General features: G+C 38.6%; 1 protein-coding gene across 1 annotated transcript in view; it reads left to right on the forward strand.

The window, feature by feature from the left end:
- Positions 1 to 318: 318 nt before the first annotated feature.
- LOC140923206 (uncharacterized) overlaps positions 319 to 14,650 on the forward strand; it is a 25,746-nt gene continuing 11,414 nt past the window's right edge. The window contains exon 1 of the mRNA XM_073373287.1: positions 319 to 505. Coding sequence (XP_073229388.1) covers positions 448 to 505 — 58 coding nt within the window. The 5' untranslated portion in view covers positions 319 to 447. The remainder of the gene's footprint in view (positions 506 to 14,650) is intronic.

Raw genomic sequence — 14,650 nt, forward strand, 5'->3', positions numbered from 1 at the left:
GTAATTTAAGAAAGCGCAAAGGTCGTGCGCCGGGTCGATCGTTCTTTTGGACTAAACCAAGTCATGTAGCAGGAACCACGACCCTGTATGGGAGCCCTATCGCTCATATCCAGCGAATACATCTGCTTTTCCTCGCCCTCGTCGTTGCGGACGTTTCGTCTCTCCCACGAACGTCCGCAGCGGAGAGTAGCGAGGAGACACGAGTGATGAGAAACGGCTATATTTACAGGCTACACCGCTCGTGATCATGATGACCCACCTACCCAGGCGATACTGGAGAGTGTCACCCCAGTCATAATGCATGGTGTCACATGTCAAGCTTCAATCATTCAGCAGCATCCACTCCCGCACCCAGTTGGAGCAGACACCGTGGATGACATGATTTTGGCATTTCACTACCAGAGCTTGGTCAGAGAGTCTAGTACATCCCAGTTGAAGTGATAAGCTATGGGAGCTTTAAATTTTGCCCTTTTTAGCCTGGTGATCGTCTGCATCTCGTCCGCTGGTAAGAATTTTTTCTGTCAATTCACACATTTGGAGTGTCCCTAGTCTACTACGAGTGTCGCGTTAGGGATTCAAATATCTGTGTATAAAAGTTAGCTAAAATACACGTTTCTTACCTGTTTAAGCGTTAAACTCGATAAAACTAAATTTCGCTAAACAATCTGCTATTTTGGTCTTTAGCTTTCCGCGTTTGTGTCAAAAAATGTGCCATGAAGTGATACGACTGCAGCAAAAATACGAGTCCACTATGCAAATAACATTTTTTAACAAAATGCGTTGCGCCCCTTGAGAGAAGATCATAAACATTCTGCTGCGTTCTTTTCATTAAAATTTTTGTGTCGAACATATTGAAAAAGAAAATTTGATTAGAAAAGAAACGAAAAGTTAATACTTTATAAATCAGGAAGCAAGCTTTGTGCTATGACCCGTTATTCTCTACTAGTGGCTTTGTGAATAATCATCACAAATCGCTTTGAGAGTCCCATGCCCATAATTAATCTGCTGTGTAAAGGGCAATAGAAAAATAGGCTCTTTTAATGGAAAACAATTCTTTTATTCATTGATTATTTCATGCTTGAGTGTTTTCGATCGTCAGACAAAATTTCCTTAATTCAAATCAGTGACGTAGAATTTTGATCAGAGCAGCTGTACTGAAGAAGATCCACAACAAATTGATGATAAAGAACTTTATCTCTCCATCATACATGCAAACAACGTACAACTTTTGCCCTTCAATACAGGAAAAAAAATATTCATTAGGAGCACCAAATGATTTTGCGTGATCAACAACGACTTTAAAAATTAAATTAATGCTAATATTCGTAGAAATAACAACTTTCAGTTAAGGCTATTTTCATACTATACCGTATATCTTTAGCGCCGGCACGAAAACAGGCATACTGGATAGGGGGTCTGTTCACACATAAGAACGATTTCTGTAACGAAAAGAATCTGCGCCGCGCCACGCCGAATTCTCTAGAGATCGGATAGGTGTTCATCCTATACCGGATAACTTAGCCTGTTCCAGGCTCTTAAATAGTCGGGGCCGCTGAATTGAAAAAGCGCGAACACGAAAATAAAACGGGAGGAAACTGGGGAGAGCAGGGCCTTTTGCTTTCGCTTCTTCCCCACTATCTCAGAGCCTGGAACAGGCTATGGATAACTAAGAAAATAGACAAACATCATCACATCATCATCATGATCAACATGAAGCATCTCAATGTTTTTTAACAGGAAAAAATCATCCAAAGTTTTTTGCTTCATCTTTCAATTTACTCGCCGTTCAGTCAGTGTGGAAAATGATGGAATTAAGATTTGCACACAATTCGAAATTTTGAGCCATTTATACCTAACCAAAACGGACCAACGGACTTTTGCCCTCAATTACCAGGAAATAAATTTTCATTAGCGTCAAAAATTCAATCAATATACGTATGTTTAATCGTTGCAGCAAATATAAACCTTTTTCAATTTTTTTACATAGAGATAACATTTCAAAAATACTGACAAATTTCGACCATATGGAAATGATAAACATTCGAGAAAAATAACCGCCTGCCCGGATTCGTGGCCTTTTCAACTGCCACCCCCTTCAACTCACTCTGACATCCTGTTGGCAACTTGTTTGGTTTTAGTTTTCCCAGCCAATCAAAAATAAAGTGTTGACAGGCTAAGCACGACTCAAAAGCCCGTATATAGGCGGCCGTTACCACCAAATATACAATCATGCCAAATAGCACAGACAAAACACAAATGATCTCGTGATGAATTACGAAATGGTTCAAATAATAAAGAAATGATCTTTCTTAAAATAAAATAGTCTGGCTGTTTTGTGAAATGGTTCACCTAAACTACAAACGATTTGGTCAGATGAGAAGCTGTCCACTGGTAGATGTTAAAACGGTGCAGCCCAACAATTCCTTTTTTAAAATTGAAATTTGGCAACAAAAACATTCCTATGGCCCATAAATAAAAAACATTATGTCAGACCCCAAATGGACTAGACAACTCCTTGTCTTGACTTGTCCACTTCACTTTTGTATTTTTGGTGGTTTCGGCGCCAACTACTGTATGTCATCCGAAGCCATTTCATGCTATTTGTTTCGTCGTACCTCCAGTTCAGTTTCCATTAAATCATTCGACATTACATTGAACCATTTGCGTATGCCTTAAACCATTTGCAAATGTTTGCGTGAATTCTTACTTTACTCGGTTGTCTGGTTGGTCTGGTTGTTTTAGGTGAAATGGTTCACCTAAACTACAAACGATTTGGTCAGATGAGAATTGAAGCTGTCGTCTGGCAGATGTTAAAACGATACCACCAAACAACAATCGGTTTGTTTCAAAAATAATAATCCATGAACACACCATGTGCGAAATGGTCAAGCTTGATTACGAACGGGCGGGAGCACTGTCGGGTAATGGACGAGTAAAGTAAGAATTCACGCAAACATTTGCAAATGGTTTAAGGCATACGCAAATGGTTCAATGTAATGTCGAATGATTTAATGGAAACTGAACTGGAGGTACGACGAAACAAATAGCATGAAATGGCTTCGGATGACATACAGTAGTTGGCGCCGAAACCACCAAAAATACAAAAGTGAAGTGGACAAGTCAAGACAAGGAGTTGTCTAGTCCATTTGGGGTCTGACGTAATGTTGTTTATTTATGGGCCATAGGAATGTTTTTGTTGCCAAATTTCAATTTAAAAAAGGAATTGTTGGGCTGCACCGTTTTAACATCTACCAGTGGACAGCTTCTCATCTGACCAAATCGTTTGTAGTTTAGGTGAACCATTTCACACAAAACAACCAGACTATTTTATTTTAAGAAAGATCATTTATGCTTCATGTTCCTTTACATATTACGAAAGTTATTGATGTTGGCGGAGTCTCGCTTTGGGTGAGCTCTGTTTGCTGGGACACAAATAATCACAAACCCATTATGGGATATTTTGGCCACGGGAGTGGCCGTTTATTAAATTAAAGCATATAAAGCTGGGAAAACCAGATACATAAGAACATTATCCCAGCAAAGGTGAGGGCACACCCGCCACTCCCTAGGGTAAAATAAAGCTAATGGGAGGGAAGGGAGGGAAAAATGTTTCTGACTGTCTTGTAATGCGAGGAAGGAGGCCTTGTGCCTCGCTTCTGTGACCTACATGACCCGTGACATAAATGACACTTTCGTGACAAATCACCCGGATGACAGGAAACCCTCCTTTGCTGGTAGCTGGAGAAATACAATAATGATCAGTCACATTAAGCATAAAACCATTTATTTCTTTTAGAAATAAATCTCATTTATGCTTCATGTTCCTTTACATATTACGAAAGTTATTGATGTTGGCGGAGTCTCGCTTTGGGTGAGCTCTGTTTGCTGGGACACAAATAATCACAAACCCATTATGGGATATTTTGGCCACGGGAGTGGCCGTTTATTAAATTAAAGCATATAAAGCTGGGAAAACCAGATACATAAGAACATTATCCCAGCAAAGGTGAGGGCACACCCGCCACAGCCCAGAGCAAGGAACGAGTGAAAGGGCCGCCCCACCCGAGGCCAAAGCAAGACGACCGCCAACAGAAACTACTGGTACCTACAAATCAAAATGTACAATGGAAAAAGGTGTGCGCCGCCTGATACGAAAACCCGAAAAACCACATGGGAAAAATTGGGAACGTATCCCCCAACCAATGCAGTCACACAAAACCTCTGGGGGTTAAAGGTAAGAAAGATACCACATTAAAAATAAAAAAGGTCAATGTGCGAGAGCTGAGATGAATATACATGTATTATAATCATCCAACCGTGTACACCTTACAACAATAGCGTCAACTAGCGCCATAACGGCTCATGTGTGTCCATAGCAATAGGACATTGTATACATTCTTTGTCACTGTCACTCACAGCTTAGTTCCACCAGTTTAGTTCAGTGGAGGTTATGCACGTAAACATATAGAAATAGAATGGTAAGGCTGTTTACGAAGCCCTGCTTACTGAAATGGATCAGTGTAACCAACAGAAATGTACAAGTTTGAATGGCCCTTGCTCACACTGTCATTGAATCTGATACAGATTAAAAAGTGTGAATCACTTAAGTTAACTAACAGTTTAAAAGTGAAAATGAATGAGATAACTGTATGGCCCTTGTTCACACAGCCATCATAAATTGCACTTATTCACTAAGCACTGGACACTAGATGGGAATAAAATGGCCTATATATGCAAATGAGTTTTAAGTAACGTTTTCCTAAGTCTTGGATACAGAAGTGGATTGATGTAACCAACAGAAATGGGCTACTGTAGCTAGAATAAAGGAAATGGCTGCATAGCCTGTCAGCTCACACAGTCAACTTATAATATCGGCCTCACTAATGCCACATCGATACGAAGCTCAAACGTGTTTAAAAGCTGTAAAGTTAAACCAGGTTGAAATGATTAGAAGTGAAAATTAATCAGTAAGATGGCTGTATGGCCCCTGCTAACACAGTCACCAGGAATTTAAATGATAACAATTTAGGCTGAATGGTCATAGCTCAGTGACATAATGAAATGATTTAATTTAAAAAACTGTGATCTGGCTGTATAGCCCCTGCTCCCTTATCAAAAAGCTGAAATAGCTTGTTAATGTAACTGATTAAAATGAAATCGGTAAGATGGCTGTATGGCCCCTGCTCACAGAGTAAACATGAATTTAAATAATAACAATTTACTCTAAATTGTCATAGCTCAGTGACATAATGGACGGATTAAATTTGGAAATCTGTGATATGGCTGTATGGCCCCTGCTCACACAGTCATGCAAAATTATACTTATCAAAAGTCTGAAATAGCTAACTGATGTAGCTGATTACAATAAATCTGTGCGATGGCTGTATGGCCCCTGCTCACACAGTCACCCTGAATGATACTAATAAAAAGTCTGACGTAACTCACTGATGTAACTGATTCAAATGAAAATCTGTGAGATGGCTGTATGGCCCCTGCTCACACAGTCACCCTGAATGATACTAATAAAAAGTCTGACGAAACTCACTGATGTAACTGATTCAAATGAAAATCTGTGAGATGGCTGTATGGCCCCTGCTCACACAGTCACCCTGAATGATACTAATAAAAAGTCTGACGTAACTCACTGATGTAACTGATTCAAATGAAAATCTGTGAGATGGCTGTATGGCCCCTGCTCACACAGTCACCCTGAATGATACTAATAAAAAGTCTGACGTAACTCACTGATGTAACTGATTCAAATGAAAATCTGTGAGATGGCTGTATGGCCCCTGCTCACACAGTCACCTTGAAACTATACTGTAAGCAGAAATCACCTAGGAAAATAACAGGTGAATTTAAAAGTGAAAAAATCAATATACTGTAAGATGGCCGAATGACCCTGACTCATGTGGTGAGAATTCTACATATTACAATGTCACTGCCCATATGTCCTGCACATAAGTATCAAATGACATACATGTCCTATACACTTGAGCTACATGTATACCCAATCACAATGCCCAGCAAGCCAAAGTTGCCTGAGGAAAGTTCTGCCCAAGTAGATGTACACGTAGGTGCCACGTGCCAAGGGACGCAGCAGCTGCTCTTGAGTAGCCCGACACTAGAGATGCAACTCCTGGAAAACTGATCAGCAGAATGTGTACAACTCTTTGGAACATTTCTTGCATACTATGTTGAACTGAATTGAGGAACCAAAGAGAATGCAGAGCTATTGACTTTCTTAAGAGAGATGCCAAGGGAAAGCTGAAGATGGTTGGATAAGGCTGGTTGGTACTCTGCTCAAGACTGGCTTCATTCAAAAGGCGTTCATGAAAGGGAGCTGCATGTGTATACCTTAGCACCTGCAGTAAAATGAAAAAACTATAAAAACAACTTCTTTAAAAAAGCCAGAATGTGCTACCATTAAAGAACAATGTGTAACCAATTAATAAATCAATCAGGATCTCCCAAACAAAACAAATAAACCGTAAATTCCTCAGAAACAACAAAGCTAAAAGCACTGATGTGACGTGGAGAGTAAAGCATAAAGCAACGTATAACAGTGTCTCATCACAATAAATGCAGGACTGTAATGTCCACACATATCAAAACAGGGGAGCCAACAAAACCGGAGATTAAAGTTAATGTAGCTGCATGTAAACCAAAATAACGGATTGCATGAATAAAGACTAAAAAATAGACAAAAAAGGCAAAAAATGTGAATAGAAATTCAAACCAAATAATATTGGCATCTGGTTACCCTAGACAAAAATACAACAACAGAACCACACACATATCACTGCAAACAAATCAAATAAGCAGTACAAACAAAGGAACAGGGGCCTAGAACAATGAGGACCAAAGCCTCAAACTGAGGAACCTAGCCTCAACATAAAATAATGAGGACGAAACCTCAATATAAAATATGAGGACAAAGCCTCAAAATAAAATATGAGGACAAAGCCTCAATATAATACGAGGACGAAGCCTCAAAATAAAATATGAGGACAAAGCCTCAATATAATACGAGGCCGAAGCCTCAAAATAGAATATGAGGACAAAGCCTCAATGTAATAAATAAAAATAATGGACGAATCCACTATATAACACAATAAAAATGTGGCAGGGAAAGTCTGTCAGACATTAAGTCGACGCAAAAAAACTCCCCTATAAATGCCAAAATAATAAATAATGTAATACGAGGCCAAAGCCTCAAAATAAAATATGAGGACGAAGCCTCAATATAAAAAACAAGGACAAAGCCTTGATACAACATGAGGACAAAACCTCAACAAAATGAGGTCAACGCCTCAAATACAAGTGGAGGAACAAAGCCTCACACTGAAAAAAAAACGGCCCAGAAGCAAGCACTGGCAGACAGAATGTCGCCGACAGCGACTAAAGGAAAACAACAGAACACAACGATACACAATGCAACAGGATAAAAACACAATATGCAGACAAAACTGACATATGAACAGCAAACGATAAACCTGATATGCTGATACAGTACACTGTACCTCGGAGGTAACTTTGTTAGAATGGTTGCAAGTTTTAGCCTGTAGGGTTTAATAACGCATCGTTTTGTTTGGCTTTGTTTTGTTGTTGCTGTTGCTGTTGTTGTTTTTTTTTTTTTGTATTTTTATAATACTGTAATATTAATTATACATATAAGCTGCGTCCAAAGGTCAAAAATGCTCAAATTGCATAAAGGTAAACTCAAAATAATTATAAATAAATAAAGTGTCTTTCCAAATCACAAAACAAGATCATAAACAAAGAGACCCAGCTCCAGGCAACTGAAGATCGGGCGAGTGTTACTGATTTCAAATATAGCGCCAGTTGGCACCAGCGATACAAGTAGCTGAAGAACACGAGGCACAACCGGTCTGAGGGACAACGAAACTGTGCTACGCACACCGAACGGACTAGCATACACGCCAGTGTAACTGAAAACATAAAAAATTAATGGTCGATCGGATGTAAAATTCGATGTTACCAATAAGCAATGGCATTTCATAAGCATAAACGACCGCAACGTGTATGAATTCCCGCAATCAACAAGACGATCATGTGCACGAACATGACTGTGGACATCAATACAGCACCGAGAGTAAGCGGTGAGCCATCGGGCAATAATCTAGTACTTATCTCAAAGAAGAGGTGATGCTCGGTAGGTAAGACCCAAGAAGAGCGAAAGAGACTGATAAATCGCAAGCATCCTGCATCTAAATCCGGTCGCCATCAAAAATGTTTCTGACTGTCTTGTAATGCGAGGAAGGAGGCCTTGTGCCTCGCTTCTGTGACCTACATGACCCGTGACATAAATGACACTTTCGTGACAAATCACCCGGATGACAGGAAACCCTCCTTTGCTGGTAGCTGGAGAAATACAATAATGATCAGTCACATTAAGCATAAAACCATTTATTTCTTTTAGAAATAAATCTCATTTCTTTATTATTTGAACCAATTCGTAATTCATCACGAGACCATTTACGTTTTGCCTATGCTATTTGACATGATTGTATTTTTGGTGGTAAGTCCACCCATATTACCGCCCATTTTGCCTTTACCACAAGCTGTAAATCCGGTAAGCTGTGCCGTCAATTTCCTGTATGTCTGTCCTTTCTTGCACCGCAGATTACCCTTCGAGCAAATTTTAAAGACGTTATATTTTGTGGGTCTATTTTGCTGTTTTAAAATATATTTTTTCCAAGAGTTTGTGGCGGGTATGGGTATTTAAAAAGTTTTAAGTATGATTATTTGAATACGGCCTCTACAAAGAGCAGTTCTTATTTTTTTGTGCCTATTTTTGTTTGTAGTTAGGAGGGGCTGGTCGTTTGTTAGCTGTGAGGGGATGGGGGGGGGGGTAACCATTTTGAGATAGCTGAGAATATTTTAAACAATAACAGTTTATTAACCTATTCTCTTAAAAAAGTAAATAATAATAATTAATTGGTTAAGTCACCTTTGAAATTATATGATGGTGTCTACAATTCATAATCTCAAAAGTAAAAGCACCTACTGATTTATAAATAACTGGATCAATATTGTTAAAAAGGAACAAAATTTTTTGATTTCACATCTAAATCATTAAAAAAGTTATATTTGGTAATGATTTCATCAAAAAAAGTGTGGCAAAGCGTATCATATAGAGTGCAAGAAAACATAACGTGACATTCATTTTCAACTTCATTGGCTTGACATAAGGAACAGATTCTTAGATATTCGGGAGTCTTGGGTACAGTGTATCTCCCTGTCTCGATGATTTCCCAGGCGAAATTTATTAATAGCAGATCTATGGAGAGAATTTTTTATTGCATCTAGAAATTCGTTCTGTTGGTATCTCTTTTAAAAGTATTGTACAAATTAAGTTTCCTTTTCGAGGCCAGAATTAAGAGTTGGTGGTTGATTAAAGCTTTGGACAGATTTTGAGCGACACTGGAGATGAGAGGTTTTCCGTTGTTTTCATTTAAAATCATGCAGCGTGAACTATATTCATCACATAATGTTTTAATCTTTTGTGATATGCCTTGCTGATTTTTCTCAGCCATATCCTTTGAAAGATATAAACACTACTTTGCGATATTAAACAACAGAAACTAGATGTTTTTGTTTTTGTTTTTTTTTCACGGGGATGGGCGTGCGTTGCTTAAAATCAACCGCTTGGATCAGTACCGCTTTTTCGATTATGCTTTTAGTAGCGATGTTTATGGCAACGACTGATCTAATTCTTTCAGTCTTCTAAGTATGTGTAGCCATCCGTAGACCAGATGCCTATTTCCCTTGCATAAACGGTCATTGCAATTTTTAACGGTCGGAAGCACCGTTGTAGCCTGCGGTGCAGCCGGCCCACGCACTCGTCTGAACCATTTGTAGGCTAGCACCGTTGGTAACTAGCCTTAAAGGTCAAATGAACCAAAAAATTGACATATTTTCTTTTGTCGCTTTACCTTCACCAAACACTAAAAAGAACCATCCTAAGTGAGATTTGGGTAAAGATCATTCTTCTCAAGCCTTTATAGCGGAGCTCCACGCGCGCGCGAAGCGCGTGCGTGGACGGAGCCCCATAGCTAAGGGAATCTACCCATCCAAGAAAATTTGGTAATCACGTGACCGTACACCGAACGAACGAACGACCGTCCGTCCGCACCACAGGGCAACCAATGTTTACTCTCACACTTTCTAGCGAGTTTGGGAGCCCAGGAAAAAACTAATTCCACATCAATGTTGTGATCAATTGACAGCTGTCAAAACAGGGTATCCGCTGACCAGTATCACCTGGCCGTACCGCGGGCTCAAGTATCGACCCATCGAGGTCGAGTCTTTTTTTGCAGTTATCCGTTGACAAATTACCAGCTTCAAATGATCGCTGGCTTAAGTTTATTTTTTCCAGTGATTCATATGAAATTTGTTGTGTTTATGTCATTATGGCCCCGCACTATTAAGATTTTGATTTCAAACTGACCTCGGACGCGAAAATTCAGCCAGGTTTTTTAAAAATACAGGCGGAGAAGACCTTTTCTTACCATGGTCACGCGTTGGTCACGCTCTACGTCCAATTTTTATGCTCTGATTGGTCAAAATTTGACAGGTGAGTTCATGCGGAAAATTTATGCAGCATCTTGAAAGTTGTTTACTTTGACAGCTGAAGCTGACAGAGTTTTGTGTCAACTTGTGATGTTTTTAACTGCCTTTTTAGACCGGATGTACAAAATGAAATACAGCTTCTATCAAGAGTCTTCTGTTATTCATGGCTGGTTTGTTTATTGGGTTTTTGGTTGAGAAATGCGTCGCTTGTCAAAATTCGGTAATCCGATTTCGGATGGCATCGTTTTTGTTTTTACCTTGCTTAATGCGTAAGAGGGTTTAAAAGTCGCAACCAACTGTGGCCTTCCTTGATAGCTTTCAGGAACTGAATCTCGAATGGTAAGCCTGAGTAATTATTGTATTTGATGTTTGTTTTTGTTATATCTAATTTCATGAAGTCGAGTACAGTTTATGCGGCAAGTTTATGCACGTTTGTAAGATTTGAGTCAATGATCTGACAGTGTCAGGTTTGATATAAGCTTACAGGACTTTAAAAGGCCTTCACAATATCTTTTCTCACCGCAAATAGAAAGAAAACGATCCGAAGAATATTTAGTTATAAATTCGTTATTGTGTTGAAGGGTAACTCTATTAAAATTCATTCAAACACTCGACCACACTGACAGCTCGCACTAGAAATGAGAACCGGCTGGCCGTATGGGTGATTTTGGAATTTTTTTGAACGGTTTCGCTAAAAGTCCACGATTGATCGTCCTGAATATTGACTAAGTGTAATTTGTCTTGAAAAATTGTGAAATGCCGCATTCTGTCCGAGGTTCGTATGATAAATAGAATTGTTTCACCTCAGATGTGATGTATATTAAAAGGGCTAGAGTATGAAAGGTTGGTTTACACACCCCTAGATTTGTTGGCAAGAATTTGTAAAGTAAACCTGTCGAACGCAAAAAAAATTCGGCCTGATTTGTTTTCCAAGAATTTGTTTTTGAGGCCTAATCTACTGTGATCAAGAGCCATTATGGCTCTTGAAGGTGATCGAAGATGTTTGCTATTTTTTGGGTGTACATATAAGGCTATCAACTCGATGTAAGATGTTTCACTCTAAAATAACTTCGCCTTTCCCTCGAAAGTCACATGAATGTGCCCTTAAGTTAACCGATTTGTGGATTACAAGTTTATTGTTTGATTTAAATTATAAATTTATTAATGGGATCTTCGCTTTTAGCCCTGGCTAAATCTATATATTAGAAAGATAAAAGATCAAAATTCGCGCATTTCCGAAAACTTCACGAAAACGTTTCTGAAATGGCCGCGTGATAGACTGGAGACTACGTGACGTCAATGTTGGTCTTTCAGGGCGAAAAAACGTTCTGCGCAAGCTTCTGCGCATCCCTCATCGCCTGCGTTTTTGTTTGTCTAGTTCTGTGAGAGTTCTGGCTGAGACTGAATGAAATACACGAGGTGCGAACGTTTGCTCCTTGTAAAGGTTTTTTTTTGTTGTTGTTGTTGTTGTTTCGTCACTTCAAAATTACTTTGGATTCAGAACAACCAATGTTAGAGTAAAAACAGATCATCCGTTAGTCTGAGGAGGAATAAAACGTTTTGAACATTTCCAAAAGAGGTTTGTATTTTTCTGATAATTGTGCATTCGATTTGTGAATTGATTTTTTGTCCAGTGCTTCGCCTTCTTTCGCCGAACTGAATTAAAACCCGCTTGTATTCTGTTATTAGTAGTTACGGTTAGTTTTTTTAAATGCCCAGATTTATTTACCTTTGCAGAACCAGCTTTATCCTTGTCTTATGTCAAAGAACCGTAATGCTAACGCTTGCGAGTGAACAAACTTGAGCGCTTAAAACGTCCTCGGAACTTTAGAAGGTCAGCAAGCTTACTCAAGAAGAAAAGACTACTTCGATCATTTTTCTGTTGCTCAAGTAATAGTAGTCAGAGTTTTTTTCCTTTAGATTTTCAGTTTTAATTACATATTTTTGTTATCTTTCTGTACGCAAATTTTCCTTTCTCTCGCTTTGAAGTAGCGGAGAACGACAACTGCCGGCAGTGACTCCAAAATAATCGACTCTTTGCCCCTAAACAATTGCTGGAGCTGGATTTGACTGAAGCGAGCAAAACAAATCCTTATGTGCAGTTTTCTATATTTTCTAATGATTCAGTTTGCTGAGTTTAATTTGCTTGAATGAAAACCCTCGCATGGACCAGTTATTACTAAAAAGAAGTAGCTAATTTAGCTAAGTAGAGGGAATCATGGCTTGGCTGCGACGCTTGCAACTGATCTTTTTCTTTTAAGATCTTTAGGTAGGTTGTTTCCGTACAGAAAATTCACTTCTTCTTTGTCATCAGGTATAAGAGCCTTAAGCCTTACGTTTTTTTAATGAAAATTTTTTGTTTTGCAACCTTATTGAAGCTTTTTTTAGTTCACTTAAGCTGAATTTTATGCACGATCAAATTGTTCTTTGCTTGTCGCATCTCTTTGCCAGCTTAAAGTGACCTCTATGGTCCTTAAAGTGACCTCAATCGGTAATTAAATCTTATACATAATTGCAAAGAAGTTTTTGCAATCATGTAACTTTAACTTTGTTTGAAGGAAATCTTACTAACGCGTAGGTTTTTAACAGGTGTTATGCATGTTCAACTTGACAACACAAAGCAAAATTAATCTGCGCGAAACGATCAAGTTTAGAAAACTATGGTTGCTTTGAAACCGATCTTGGGGAAGATTTACTAGATAAAGATTAACTCTTTTTCTGCCCACATATCAACACCAAAACTTCTACATTGAGGATTTTGTTTACATTTTAGTGATCTGCGAAGCTAGAAGTGTCCGATCGAGCGTGGGTTTTAAAATATAAGCTCGAGTGCGACAAAGTTCAGTGACTTCAAACACATTGTGGGCAAACTTGAATTTCTTTGGACAGATTATTATACAAAGATATTTTGTTTTTGTGTCCACGGTGGAGCTCCGGACCTTATATATCCAGGAACTTCCTTATATAAACACATTTTGTGAATACATGCGTCTTGAAAAAAATCGGACTTACGCACGCACATTTCCAGTACAGGTTTATGGCCGCACAAACCACCTTCTGCGCCAAGTCGACTCGAAAAACTCTGTTTTGAATTTCTCGCTTTTTTTCACCTGACCAACATTGACGTCACAAGCTGTTTTTTCCGACAATTTTTCCGACCGCTCTACGAAGATAAGGGCCAACAAACAGCAATTTTTAATCGCGAATATCTCGGAGATACTTGCTTCAATTGAGCTGAAACTTCATAGTATGTTTATTTGGTTCATATTAAACACATTTCACTAGAATTAAACTAAAATAAAAAAATGTCGAATTTTTGGTTCATTTGACCTTTAAGTCATGAAAAAATGTAAGATATTATTACAATAAGGCGAATAATACGTTTTGGATATCAGTCTTGGAAAGAACGACCGGTTGAAGCCCAAAGGTTGGATTTACGTTAAGAAGTGATCGAAAGGGGGAAGGTCACCTGTTACACATCGATGATGTATCAGTTAAGAAAAACACTTTGCTAGTCATATGTACTTATATTTTTCGGAATTTTGGCGAGTCTGTGTTATAGCGTAGAGGTAAGGGAGAGACATAAGGATACGACAGATCCAAGTTAGAGGGCATTTTTTCTGATCTTGGGTTGGTACCTTTTAATTTTTAATAGAACCGCACAGAAACAGGTCAAAAAATGTCTGAGTGTCTATAAAATGGAAGCGGCCGTTTACTAAAGGGAAATTTGCATCGCAGACATTGATCGTAGTAAGAAAAAATAATAATCCCATTTGTTAGTTGTTGTGTTTCTTTATCCCAAACAAAACAATTCACTTTATTTGTAAAATTTTATTGAATTTTGTTTTTTACATCTAACTTCTTCTTAATTTTGTTATGCAAACACCTGTATTAAAGTTGTTCATGACAGTTATACTCCTTTATGAGGGCAAAGATTTTGTACAAAAGCAAGATATAGCTGAACAAATGAATAACCACTTTTGTTCGCTTGTAGTAAACTGGCATCTGGTATTCCTGACACTGCTTCTCAACCAGAGGATTTCTTAAATAGAAC

Source organism: Porites lutea, chromosome 13, assembly GCF_958299795.1.
Source record: "Porites lutea chromosome 13, jaPorLute2.1, whole genome shotgun sequence".
NCBI classification, from domain to species: domain Eukaryota; kingdom Metazoa; phylum Cnidaria; class Anthozoa; order Scleractinia; family Poritidae; genus Porites; species Porites lutea.